This window comes from Myotis davidii, unplaced genomic scaffold (assembly GCF_000327345.1).
Source record: "Myotis davidii unplaced genomic scaffold, ASM32734v1 scaffold111, whole genome shotgun sequence".
Lineage (NCBI taxonomy): Eukaryota > Metazoa > Chordata > Mammalia > Chiroptera > Vespertilionidae > Myotis > Myotis davidii.
The window spans coordinates 3,476,133-3,489,823 of record NW_006284347.1 but is presented as its reverse complement, the minus strand read 5'-3'; the positions used below and the strand labels follow the sequence as shown (position 1 = coordinate 3,489,823).

Below are 13,691 nucleotides of genomic sequence, written 5' to 3'. Positions count from 1 at the left end.
CCGTGGAGCTGGGGCCCCCTTTCGCCTGGGAGTTTTGCTCTCGCTTCGGGTCAGCGGTGACATCCCAAAGGGCAGGCCCGGCAGCCGCCATGGTGGCCAAGGATTACCCCTTCTACCTCTCGGTCAAGAGGGCGAACTGCAGCCTGGAGGTGCCCCCGGCCAGCAGTCCGGCCAAGGACGCCGAGGTAGGGGCTCCCCCTGGACTCTCCGATCCGGCTCCGTGTCACTCACGGTCTCTGTTTCCACTGCTCCTTCTTTCCGTCTCTCACACATACTCCCTTCTCCCTCTCTCACTGTCTGCCTTCTGTGCGCTCCCTGTAGATCAAACCTGCGCCGCCTTCTTCTCCCTGTCCCTGAGCCTTCTCCACCAGGGAGCAAGAATCAAATGGCATGTCAAGCACCTGTTCAGGACCATGGATACACTTCCCCCCCCGCCCCCATCCTTGCTCCCTGCGAGGCTCTCAAAGTGTCAGTCTTATGCAGAGACCTGGCAGAGGGACTTCCTACTGTATCCCCAGGCCCAGTTCCGGGAAGAGCTACTCTAAGGGTCCTTTTCCTCTTGCCGGGATTGGATATCTCACCTGTCAGGCTTGGCAACAAAGGCTACCGCCCTTCTGCATGTCACCTGTGGCCATGGGGTCAGTCAGCTCGTGGTCTGGGGGCTAAATGATCATTTGAGTGCTTCCCACATGGGTCCCGAAAATGAGTTAAAGTCTCGGGGGCAGGGGGAAGCTGTCTTGGAACATTAGAAATATTTCTCTTCCTGGGAACTTGCCTGTGGATCTGAACCCTCCCTGTGGACCAGGCCTGCGCCACCTTCTTCTCTTGACTAGCTATGGTGGGACTCACAGGGCCCAGCTCATCACTGTTGCTCGTGTGTGTGAGTGGGAGATTGACACACTCCACCACCACCCGGACGAGGGAAAGTATGGAGGCCAGTGTGCATCCGGCCTTCGTGGGGGTCCCACCCACCTGGCACCCATGGGTCTGCTCTGCTGTGTGCACTTGGCTCACTGGATTACGTATATTCAGGAGGACAGCATCAAAGATTCATTGCCTCTAGCGAGAACTGCTCTAAGCTGACAAGATTCCGGTCTCTAGTTGTGATCAGCCTTCTGTAAGCTGAGCCCAAACTAACTTCTCCCCGCACCCCCGCCCTCCACCCCAGCTCAGTTGTACATCTTCACAAAGAGTTTCTGTTCCCAGCAGCTGTGGAAGTGTTATGGCCCCAGTGGTGTTTGGTCTCTTATTTAAGTTCTGACAGGACAGCACCTGCATAGGATTCAGGTTGTTCAGGCTTGAAATGGATAGAATGGTTTTTCAATGGGAACTTCATAATTTAATGAATGTACGAGCAGTGAGCTAGTGCCCCTCAAACTAGCTTCCTTTTGGAAGGAAGCAAAGCATAACCGAGTTTAACTAGTAAATTGAATTGGGCCACATAAAATAATAGTGAAAACAGCTCTGGGCTCTCACTAGTTCCTTCTTGCTATCACGTATTCCTGTGTTTTTTTAGGAGTTTGGTGAAAGATGTGGGTTAACATCCATCTGCTTAGTCTTTTCTTATTCTTATACTTAGAATGTAAATATATTTCTGTGTAACAAATGTGATGAAAGAAATGTATCATCACAAAGAAATGCCAAATATTAATTTTCCTAAGGGATCCAGATTATATAACGTAACTTATTTTCATTTTATGAAGATGTCCTGGTGTGGGAGTAAGGATGGGGGAGGAACTATTTTATTTCAAAAGTAGTTGGTAAATGTTTTTCAGGTAACACCATTGAGGATTTTTTTTTTAAAGTGTGTAAATCCGAGTAGAAGTATCTCTTATGCTGTGTATACCTTGAGACAGAGGTGCCCAGTCCAGTATATTTCCAAGCTTCATTGATCTGGCGTATCACTTCCTGATAATGACGATAGGCAAGGCTGGAAGAAGAAACCTAAGTGAGTTTGGGGGCTAGTTTTCTGGTTTCAGTATCAGTGCAAAAGACAGCTAAGCCTTGTAGGGCTCACTTCTCCATAAGCAGTTAATGAAAATATATTTTCTACCAGCAGGTGTCATCAATATTTGTGTTTAAAAACCAGCATACGCTAGTTGGCCTTTTGAAAACATGATTATATACTTGTTTATAAACAAGGCATTGACTGTTAGTTTCTAGGGAAGTAATTTTTTAACATTGATCATTTTCTTTGCAGAAGGAATGTGGTTATAATAATAATAATTTAAAAAACTGGCCTTTCTAAAATCCTTTTTGGCCTTCAAAGGCAGTTACAACAAAGCACCTGTGCCCTTTAGATGTATAATGGCCATTCCCTCTGCATTTGCTATGGGAGGACAGGGGCACAGTGCTGAATGGGAAAAGTGCCTTCTAGTGTTTGTTTTTTGTCGTTGCAACCAATGTGCTAGGGAAGGGCACTTAGGGAAAGGCTCATGGGGAAGGGGCAGGTGTCATTGATGTGCATTTGGTATCAGACATTTGAGTAAAAATGTCCAACAATAAAGATTCTCTTAAAATCATTAACAAAATTTCTACTAGAGATTTAAGTGCTTCGTAACTTTTTTTATTTCAATGATGGTCCCCAATGAAAGGGGAAAAATGACATATTTTGAAATTTATTTTCTTAAAATATTTTAGACAAAAATGTTCTGTATGGATTATGACATTAATATAATACTGCTTCTTAACCTAGTATTTCTTATGACATGGGCGTATGAGTTGTGTTGCAAATGTTCAGTTTTAATACCCATAACCAGGTAGGTCCTTCCGGCTCCAATCGTTAACTGAAATCTAAGGAGCTTATTAGTCCGTGGTTCTAGACTTTCACTGAGAAACGTGGTATCACGTGAGCATCACTAAGCTTACGTCTTCTGATCATCGATGCAGCTTTGCTCAATTGATCTTTGTTTTTATATTTACTGGGTGCTTACTTCCCATGCCAGGAGGGATTGGTGCTTCTAGCATGTTAGATGCTCCAAACACCTGACCAAGTCATTAAAAGGAAAGCTATTAGGCTCACAAATTATACCAGTTGTAACTTAAAAGCCAGTGTTTCCCCATGGGGAGGTTTGCTCGTAAAAAAGACTCAAATGAGTGACTGTGTTGGCTAAGGATTCTGGAGCCTGGTGTAAGGCCTTAAGGGTTTGGGGTCCATGTCATTTTTAATGAAAATACAAAGAGGTGTTTCTGTTGTTTTCTTTCTAAGAATTACCTGACAATGTGATGGACAGCTTAGTTTTGGTTTTAAGATTCACTATCTCAGATATTGGTCAGGATTAAGCCAGATTTAGTTAGTGGTATTTGTAGTCATTGCCTTTGTCCCTTTGTCTTTTATATGTTCTGGTTTTGACTCATCCAGTAGTAGCCTTGTGTGGCCCTTGGAAGGGCACCTACTGAGAAATGAAGGATTTCTGGTTCTTTTCTACATACCATGTCTAGTGTCTCACTTGAGACCCAGCCATGCTGTAAGGTTAACATAAAGCACCTAGTATCCTCTCTATGAATAAAACACTGAGGGGAGGTGACTTGCAGAAAGTCACAAAGAAAATCAGCAGCTGAACCAAGATCCAATGCCAGATTTAGTCCAGTGTTTAATACCCATGTACCTAGTGGCATCTAAGAGTGTTTATCTCTCTGAAGAAAAAAAGGGGGGGGGGGATATAAAACTTAACAGACAATGTAAAACGCTTTCAAATATTTATTTTAAATATAGAATCTTGAGTACTTTATGTAGCTGAGAAGTACCTTTAAGCTTTAGCTCTAAAGAGTAAAGTGAACCCTATGCCTCTGTCATAATGTATGCCCCAGTCAGTCCACACGTGTATTTGGAAATTGTATGCACCTGGGGCTGTATTCCCTGCATGCCATTGGAGAGCTAAAAGAGTCAACTGGTTTATACATTTTTTGAAATCTGTATCATATAGTGTTGAACTGGCAGTATGTACAACCGACTGCATGGAAATAGTTCCAAGGAGTTATTGCACTAAGAATCCTGGGATTTCTTCAAATGACTAAATTAAATAGACTCCGTGAATCATGTGACCTCAGATCTTGCTGGGTGAGGAGCCATATGGAGTTACACAGGTAAAAGCTATCCCTTGCTGATAGGATTTGGTTATGGTCATTCATTCTTGTTCAGATGGAAAATATCTTGGGGGTCTTGGGCCTCCAGGGTGCACATGAATTAGGAGTAGGTTTATTAGAGGAAAATATGGTGACGTTAGACATGTACATTTGAGGTCAAGGCATCCACTCTGGAATAAGACTGCCTGGGTCCCAATGCCACCTGCTAATGGTGTGGCCTTGGACAAGTTACTGTGCCTCTCTACGCCCCTGTTTCCTTAGTGAAAATGGGGATGAAATAGTTCTACCTTCCTAGGACCATAGCGAGGGTCAATGAGATGATTCCTGTACAGTGCTTAGCACAGTGCTTGACACATGGTGGTTGTTCAATAAATATCATCATCAACACCTCTGCATCTCGAAAGGATTCCTAAAACAATCTTAAGAAATGTGATCACCATCTTAATTTCCTGATGCTGTTTTGAGCACAGCAGTGCAGTAGGGACCTTCCTGTAGTCTTCTAAACATCCTCACTCTCTGGGGTTGGTATAATAGCCCCTTTTTGTAAAAGAAAGTTAGGATCAGAGCTGGGCAATTGGCCTTTCCAGGGTGGCTGAGCTAGTAGGTGGAGGAGCCAATACTCCCACCCTAGTCTGACCTTGAAGTCCTTACTTTCCCAATCACAGCACGTTGCCTCTAAATGACTAAATCACTGGTCTCCTCACCGCATAACACACGAAGAATGAACCCTCTCATGGTCAGAGGCCCATTTTTTTCCTGAGTGTCTGGATGGGAGACCTCCCCAGTAGTCAATACTTCAAACTGGGACCCACAGAAGTGGGATTTGCAAACCTCTCTTTGGAGGGAGGTGGGCTGGGGCGGGGGAGGGGGAAGGCAGGCAGGCAGGCGGTAGGTTTCCATAATTTCCATTTGTGTTTCTCAGCAGGGAGCTGGTCTTTGGCAGAATTCTGCAGGCTCAGCTCTGTGGAGGTGACACAGTTAGTTCTGCAATTAGTCACTTTGCTAGTCCACATTAACCGCCAGCCTTCTAAGTAAACCAATAGCAGGAAGGCCCCGACTGCCATATGGATATTTGCAACTTGTGTCATTTTCTCAAGACACTCTGCGAGTGCCTGTAAGATCCTGGACCAGAGCCACTGTTTTCATAACAACTGAATGAAAATAAATTACTGATCATATCCTAATTTCGCAAAGCCCTGTGCACATGTAATTGTTATTAATGGCATCAGGTGTATATCTGAAAGGCGACTTCATTTGTGATGTATGCATGCAGTTGCCTTCCATAATTTGTCAGCGCTGGTAACAGGTACAGGTCACACAAAAGGAGGCCATGGCTGCGATTGCATTGCCATTTATTCTTGTGATGGCTGATGGACCATTGGAGTAAAGGGCGGTGGCTTTTAATACCTTTTGTTTTGTATGAATTGACACCAGTTATTAGCTTAGAAGAGGTGGTGTCATAAATTAATCAAGAAAGGCTTCTGGACCTTTGACTGGCTGGAATAGGAGTAGGTCTTTTTAAGTCGAGAAACACTTGTGCCTGGACCTCCTGTGTTGGGCCATTGTGTCTTTTTGCGAGAAGGCAGCTCAATTATTACTAAAGGTCAGTTTATTGAAGCTGAACCAGAAACCTTATGGTAAACTCACTGAACTTTTTTTCTCTCGGGGCTCTAAGATGAGGAGGAAAAAAGTAACAAAACAAGCTTTTTCCCCCTGGGGATTTATGAAACAAGCAAACAAAACTAGCCTCCAGGAAATGACCCAGGGTCATTTCATTAGAGAACCTCAGAGCGGGATAGGCCTGTTGAGAATATGGAGCCCAGTCTGTATCCCCTCCGTGATCCATTCAGTCTGCTAAACACCTGCATGGACAGGGAGCTCATTACATTTAAGGCTGTACATTCTGTCTTTGTTCAGTGTGGATCATGAGAAACTTCTTTCTTAGTTGTAGTGATGCCTTCTGGAGCTGAATATTACTTTCTCATGGGTAATACTTTCTCGTGGGTTATCCCCTTAAATATTTGAAAACTTTTCTCCTCCTTCCCCCACCCCCACTCTCCTCCCCAACCTCTCAGGTGCTCATCTTCTCTTGGCTAGACTCCCGGTTCCTCTAACACTTCCAAATAGAACATGCTGTCCAACTTATTTTTCTTGCTTGCTTGTTTCTACTGGGCATCCCCAGTGTGCCTGGAAATCTTGAGTATTAATCAGCCCAAAGCACTGTATGATGCTGTACCAACAACAAGGTTTCTTTTATACTTAATGTGCTTCCTTAGACAAGGGAAGTAGACTAATACATTGAAATAGATTTTTGAAATAGAGATGACAGACTAAAAATTAATATCTTTGACATATAAATAATTTATACAGATGTAAAAGAACACTCCAAGATGACCAATGACAAATGTGCAGTTCGCACACAGGATCTATCAAAGTAACGTTATTTAAAATATTCACCCTAATAGACATTATAGAATTAAAAAAAGCAAAAAATAATAAGGTGCTATTTCATACTTAATTGATGTCACAGATATTTGAAAGACACGATAAAACCCAATGCTGGGGATGTTGCAGGGAAATAACAGACTTGTGGAATGAGGGAACTTGTCAGTGCACATTAAAAGACAAAAAAATCTTTGGGCCCTGCGTCCCAGTTCTGGGGAGGAAGAGCTGTTTGTCAAAAGTTGTTCATAATGATATCATTTGCAATAATGCTCACATTTTATGTTTGTGCATTTTATAAGTTTCAAAGCACTTTTGTATTCTTTGCCTCACCTGAGTACATCTTTATATATATATATATAATTTTTTTATTGATTTCAGAGCGGAAGGGAGAGGGAGAACTAGGTAGAAACATCAATGATGAGAGAGAATCAGTGATCAGCTGCCTCCTGCACACCCCACACTGGAGATCGAGCCCACAACCCGGGCATGTGCCATGACCTGGTTCATAGGTCGATGCTCAAGCACTGAACCACACCAGCTGGGCTCTCTTCATTTTAAAGATGAGGTTACTAAGAGTCAGAGGGGTTCAGTGATTTCCCCTGGATCACACAGCTAGGAATGGCAGAGCTAAAGCTCTCCAAGTCCAGTTGTCTGATTCCAGGCCAGCACCCTCTCGAACTTATTTATATGAGTCAGAAAAGCCAACAACCTCTCTGACCTATAATGGAGGAATGGTTCCATGTACCATGGCCTCTGGCACAAGAGTCAGGGACATCATTTGAGCCATTACACACTAGCAAACAGATCTACCCTATTGTTCCTGGAAAAAATAAAGAGGAAAAAGGTTGAACATAATTATATACATGATGTAACCAATCTGAACATATATGCATGAACATGGGATGTAGAGAAGTGGGGGAAAGGATGTTCCAGACAGAGCACCTCCCTTTCTCATCATGCTTGCTAAGTTCTCATTCGCAGAAATGCCACCCAGTATTCAAATAGCATTATCCCCTTTGAACCTTGCACCAGCTGAGGGAGCTGCGTGAGGCAAGGACTGTCCTCTTTGTTATTAACGGAAGAAACAGATTCAGAGCAATTAGGAGGCAGGGCCAAAATGTTGGTCTCTCCTTGCCTAACCTTGACCTCTTGGCATAACACTATGTTGGCTTAAGCCAGGCATGTTCCTGAGTGAGGTCAGTTGTAAACAATACTGTTTTGGGGGTGTTCAAAGTGAACCCTATAAACTTGGCTGGAACACAGCATGCAGCGACCTTGCCTTGGGGCCAGTGGACCGGTGGGCCTTTCCCTTGGCATGTACTCCAGCAGATCCAAGTGCAAGGTTTTCATATTTGATGTGAAATCCCTGTTAGAGTCAACAAAAAGCCCACAGAGAATGGATAAACCCAAACTTCTTTCTTTCTTTTTTTAAAATATATTTTCATTGATTTTGGAGAGGAAGGGAGAGGGAGAGAGATAGAAACATCAATGATGAGAGAATCATTAATCTGCCTCATGCACGCCCCACACTGGGGATCGAGCCCACAACCTGGGCATGTGCCCTGACCAGGAATCGAACTGTGACCTCCTGGTTCATAGGTTGATGCTCAGCCACTGAGCCACGCTGGCTTGGCTAGAACCAAACTTCTATCCATGTAGATGACATCCCTTAAAATCCTGTCTTATTGAGCTCTGCAGGTCTAGTTTGCATCAGAGGTGATCCTTAAATGCTAAGGAGAAATGGAGCATTTCCCTGAGGGTACTGTTTCTGTAGACATCACTAGAAGTTGGCAACCTGGCTAAAATAAAACTGAGATCCAATGTCACGATCTTGAAAAAATAAAGTTAAATGTTTAGCAGGTACCTCACATTGAGGAAGAAGCCAGAGAAGGGGATAAGGAACCAGCTAGTGGTTGGAAAGAGATGGAATTGGGCCCATGGCCAAGGAGGCTGAGTGATAAGGCATCCTTGTGTGTGCCTTTTGGCCCTGACACAAGGCCAGTGTAAACTCCCTGCTCAAGTGTGTTATCTTATATGGAAATGCTAACATTTCATAATCCCCACTTGACACAGGCGTGTCAAGAACAACCCCAAGCAAATAGAGAGGATAATTAAAGGTCACTGGCAAGACTATTCTTATTTTTCACTTCACACATGTCGGGGAGGGGTGTGGGTGGCTCATCAATATCCTGCTAGGTTTTGACAGTCTCCTCTCATTTTCACACACCTCTGTCAGCCATCCTCCTTGCTGGTTGGTGATTGCCTTGGGTGCTTCTGGGTGTGGTCTTGCAGGAGGGCACTGAAACTGCTGAGAAGGAAATAGATTGTTCAAAGAGGAAACATTGATGGTAGCTTAAGTGTCAACCACAAACGTGAGGCGAGCAGTCACCTCCTTCTGCCTCAGCTGTTTGATGGTGTCTTATCGGCGAGCTTTGAAGGAGAAATATCATTAAAGAACCCTGGTTTTCTCTTATTAGTCTCTGAATATCTTATGTCCAGGCTTTAAGAGTCTAGGAGAGAGAGCTTTGTTCTGGCTCAACATGGAATGGTGGGAACTCACTTTGGAGGACTCTTAATGACTCATCTGAGTTTCTTTACCAGCATTTATTTCTCAGTTGGTTTGTACAAGAGTTTCCCTACTAGTTGGGGTCAAGGGCACATGTAGACTCAGCTTCTTGAAACCTCAGAGCCTTTGTTTCTGGAATGAGCGGGCTAGGTTAGATCATTATTTCTCAGAAGGTGAGTTTCATACCTCTTGTGCATAGCTCAGGTGACACAGGACAAGGTAATACAGAGGCAAGACACAAAATATATATTTTTTATCCTCACCCGAGGATATGTTTTTAAAAAAAATTTATTTTAGCCCTAGCCGGTTTGGCTCAGTGGATAGAGCATCGGCCTTCGGACTGAAAGGTCCCAGGTTCGATTCTGGACAAGCGCATGTACCTTGGTTGCGGGCACATCCCCAGTGGGAGGTGTGCAGGAGGCAGCTAGTCGATGTTTCTCTCTCATCGATGTTTCTAACTCTCTATCCCTCTCCCTTCCTCTCTGTAAAAAATCAATAAAATATAAAAAAAAACAATTTTATTTGAGAGAGCGAAACCTCAACGTGAGAGAGAAACATCAATCAGTTGCCTCTCACACGCACCTCAACTGGGGATCAAACTACAACCTAGATATGTGCCCTGACGGGTAATGGAACCTGTGACCTTTTGGTGTACCGGACAATACTCCAACCAACTGAGCCACATAGGCCAAGGCAAGACATAAAATAATTTTGAATCACTTTCTCTTTTCAGTTCTCTACAAATCCCTCTGATTGTGTCCAGGAGAAAGTCTCAGTTTGCAGTTAGTATACCTGCTGCTAGTGTATCCTTAACAATTTTTATCTCTTGCTAATTTCACTTTTAAGGAAGTGCAGGCTTCGGGCTCTGCATTCTTGGGCAGGAATATCTAACAAGAACTTAACAATAGGACTCATTTTTTAAAGCTAGTTTCTAATTATGGCAAGTGATAGTGGTTTTCCCTATAAGGCAGTGATATTGTTTGTTTCTACAAGTTTGCTTAAATAAGATATGAGTTACTTAAGAAAATACTAACTACACAATAGCTCAGGTGATATGCACATTTTACAAAAAAAAAATTGTCATGATGGTATCAACCGTTTAGAAACAGTGCTTAGGAGTGCTCTGAGGCCATTGTAGAATCAGAACTCTGCCACAGTAAGTTCTCAAATTTGGGCACAGCCACTTATAGGCTAAACTTGAAATTTGGACTTTGAGCATGGGACCCAGATTTTAAATACTAAAGATTTTTAAACTGATAAAAACTGGCCTTAAAAAAAAAAACTGGTCTTAATGTATTGTAGGTAATTATTCTTGACTAAATGTTGACCACTTAAAAAATAAATTAAACTGGATTTCTGTTCTAAGAACAAAAATCTCTCTCTCTTTTTTTTTTTCAAAGCTTTTTTTTCAAAGTTAGTTTCCATAGTTCCAGCTGAAATCATTTAACCCGTCTTCTTTTGCCCTTCACCCTGAGGGAAGGATTGAGCAAGATTGCGTTTTCATATGGGGCAGCCATCGAGTGAAGTGGTTAGGAACTTGGGTTTGAGGGTCAGACTGAGCTGTGTTTGAATGGCCGCTTGTGAGTCAGGGGACCTTGGACCAGTGACTCATCCTCTAAACCTCACTGTCCTCATCTGTAAAATGAGAACTTCCCAGGGAATCCTGGAGATGAAATGGGCATGCAGAGGGCGCCACAGAGCAGTGCCCACAGCTCACTGGCGGCCGCAGCAGCCTCTGTTTTGCGTAGATATTCCTCGAGTGGAAGCTTGGATGACCCGCCCTGTCAGTGGTCTGCTGGGACGTCACTTTCCTTTTAGGAAACACCCACCCAGTTTCCCAGGGACTCGCATTGGCACTGGGCACTATTTTAAAAACAACAACACAAAAGCTGTTCCAAGCTCACTGGTACGCTTCACGTTCATTCCTGCCAGGTAGGATGAAAAATATCTAGTGTGGTTTTCAACTGTTTCCATAAAGACTTTCACACAGGAGGTGGGGTTTGGGCTCTGGGTAGGGGCACCCTGGTCACAGGAAATGAGGAGCCTGTCATCTGTCTTCAAGGCCAGCTCCCAGCTGACAGGCTTCATCAGGAAATCTTAACCACTGGGGAGGACACAGACCCAGAGAAGGTGAGGATGCCCTATTCATGAGCAGGGCACTTAATTACAAGTGGATCCTGTGATAGAAATGTGGGGAAACTCCATAGCGTGATGGATATGAGTTGGAGAAGAATTAGACAACTAAAAATGACCCCTAATGCTCTTGGATTGTCAGTAAGTATTTACTGAGACTAGACTCCAGCTAGCATTTTTCCTCCTGGGTTTAAAAAAAGAAGAGAAAGGCATGTAAGAAACTTCTACTTCAGTTTGACCAACTCATTTACAATCCTAACATACAGGCGGTAATTGGCAGTCAGCAGAAGGGGGGTAGGGAAGCGGGCAATCTCACTGGGGAGTTTGGCAGACTGGGAGGAGGGCAGTACTGGGAGGTAGCCATCCAATGAATCTGCGATGCTGGATGGTAACCCACCACCACTTCCCAGGTGTGCCTTTAAGGGAGAACATTGACTGCTAGGGGCGCATGAACATTGACTATTTATTGGCCACTGGAAGATGCTGGGGGAGGAGAAAAGAGGGGCTATGGATTCCAGAGTGAGAGTGACAGGGCTCGAATGTTGGAAGAACAGCTTCTATTTTTTTACCCCCTGCCTCAGTCTCCACCGTCCTTCTGCCTCTGCAGTCTTGGTTTCCTTCAGGGTTCCCACCTAGCTTAGGTAATGAGCAGCATTGTGGTTAAAAGCCAAGTCCTTGCTGAGTCAAAGCCTTGGGACTCGCTCCTGGCTCTGCCACTCACACTACTGGCTGTATGACCTTAGGCAAGGTTCTTAACCCCACTGAGCCTCAGTTTCCTGCTTTGTGAAATGGGCCTATTAATAATACTCACTTAAGAGAAGTCAAGGAAATCAGGCACTGACAGCACTTTGGCACAGCTTGGCATGAAGTCATCTCAGTGTTATTGCTATTACATTATTTATGTTAGAAAAGGAGGTTGTATATCCTGGGAAGCCAGTGTGGGGGTGGCGGGGAGGGCTTTCAACTCAGGTAGATTTGACTTTGAATTTCAACTCTGCCAGTTAATTGCTGGGTATGACTTGGGGCAAGTCACTCCACTTCTCTGAACACCTGCCTCCTCTTCTATAAAATGGAGTGATGGGGGTTGCTATACCAAATAGATGAGTGAGTGAGTGTGTGTGTGTGTGTGTGTGTGTGTTTTCCTATTTATGTCTGCATGTTCCTGCTAATGTTCCAGCCCCCGGCATGGGGTAACTCCATGGCTCTTGGTGCCTCCTTCTTCACACCCAGGGGTCCCCATTGTCTACATAGCAGGTCCTTCTCTACTTGTCAAGCAGTCAGAAGACTCACAGCTGGGTCAGGTTGGACGATTTCTCTGTTTCTAGAGAACTGCTAGAGTCTGAGTAGGTAGGGGCCCTGGCAGCATGTAATTTAGTAGTTCAGGAGGCTTTGCAGGCTCAGGCAGCCCCCTTGCACCCCACTTCTACTTTGCAAATTCAGGAGCAGCCCAGAGCCTGACTCCTAAATTGCGGAGCAGAAGGAGGAAGTGCCTGCCAGGTAAATGAGCCTTTCCCTCCATCCCTGGGGGTCCTTGGGGAACCTTGTCCAGGGAAATTGTTGCCTCCTTAGACCCCCTGTAGTTTCCCATATGGATGGCCTGCACTGGAAAACTCCTGGGAACTTTGCCCCTTTCTGCCACAGGGGTACTTTACCGCAGGAATAAGTAACTTTTTTCTTTTACCACAAAACTGCCTTTGTTTCTTCTGGAAACTTTTATTGGCACCCCTTAGCACCGACTCTCCAATGGCTTAACCAACATTTTTCACACACAAAAAAAACCTAACAGTCAAATGACAGGTTTGTATTTACTTCTTTTCTTTTGAGTCAACTGCCATTGTCTATTCATCTTCCCTCTTGTGTCTTTGTAATTGAAATGAGCCGCCAGTGACTGGGGACTAGAGCTGGCTCTCTGAGGCTTCTGCCTCCTTTGTCGTTGGTGTGTGATTCACTCTTTTTCAAATTCACAGGCTTCTGAATTTTAATAGACGGTAGATAATGATATATCCGGCTGCATATTCATTGCTGAGAGTTAGAAATAACACATAATCACTGTGTTTCAAGGTTGCAAATGTATAGCACTGAGAGCCAGTGTTTTTTATGAGCCTTTGGAAAAATCCATTGTCAGTGGGCATTTTTTAATTCCTGTGATTAAAAATGTGGCACAGAATGAAAACTACTATCTCTCAAATAAAGTTAATGTTGTGTTCTGCATGTTCAATTTCCTGAACAGCATGTCTTGCACGTTATTGTTTCTGTTTCCCGTTCATAGGTCAGTGAGTGGTAAGATACTAGCTGAAAGCCACACACAGGAAAGTTAAAATTTTTTATTTTATTCCCAATTCAATCAGTCACTTGTGCTGTGTGACTGGTAGCTTTTTCCATTTTGAATAATCAGGTTTCAGTGTATTCTGTTCTCAGCTGAGAGCAGGCTGTTCTGAAACACCCCGATGCTGTGTTCTGG

General features: G+C 43.9%; 1 protein-coding gene across 1 annotated transcript in view; it reads left to right on the top strand.

Moving 5' to 3' along the window:
• The first annotated feature begins 6 nt into the window (after positions 1-6).
• ARHGEF3 (Rho guanine nucleotide exchange factor 3) overlaps positions 7-13,691 on the top strand; it is a 61,086-nt gene continuing 47,401 nt past the window's right edge. Inside the window, exon 1 of the mRNA XM_006754686.2 lies at positions 7-185. Coding sequence (XP_006754749.1) covers positions 90-185 — 96 coding nt within the window. The 5' untranslated portion in view covers positions 7-89. The remainder of the gene's footprint in view (positions 186-13,691) is intronic.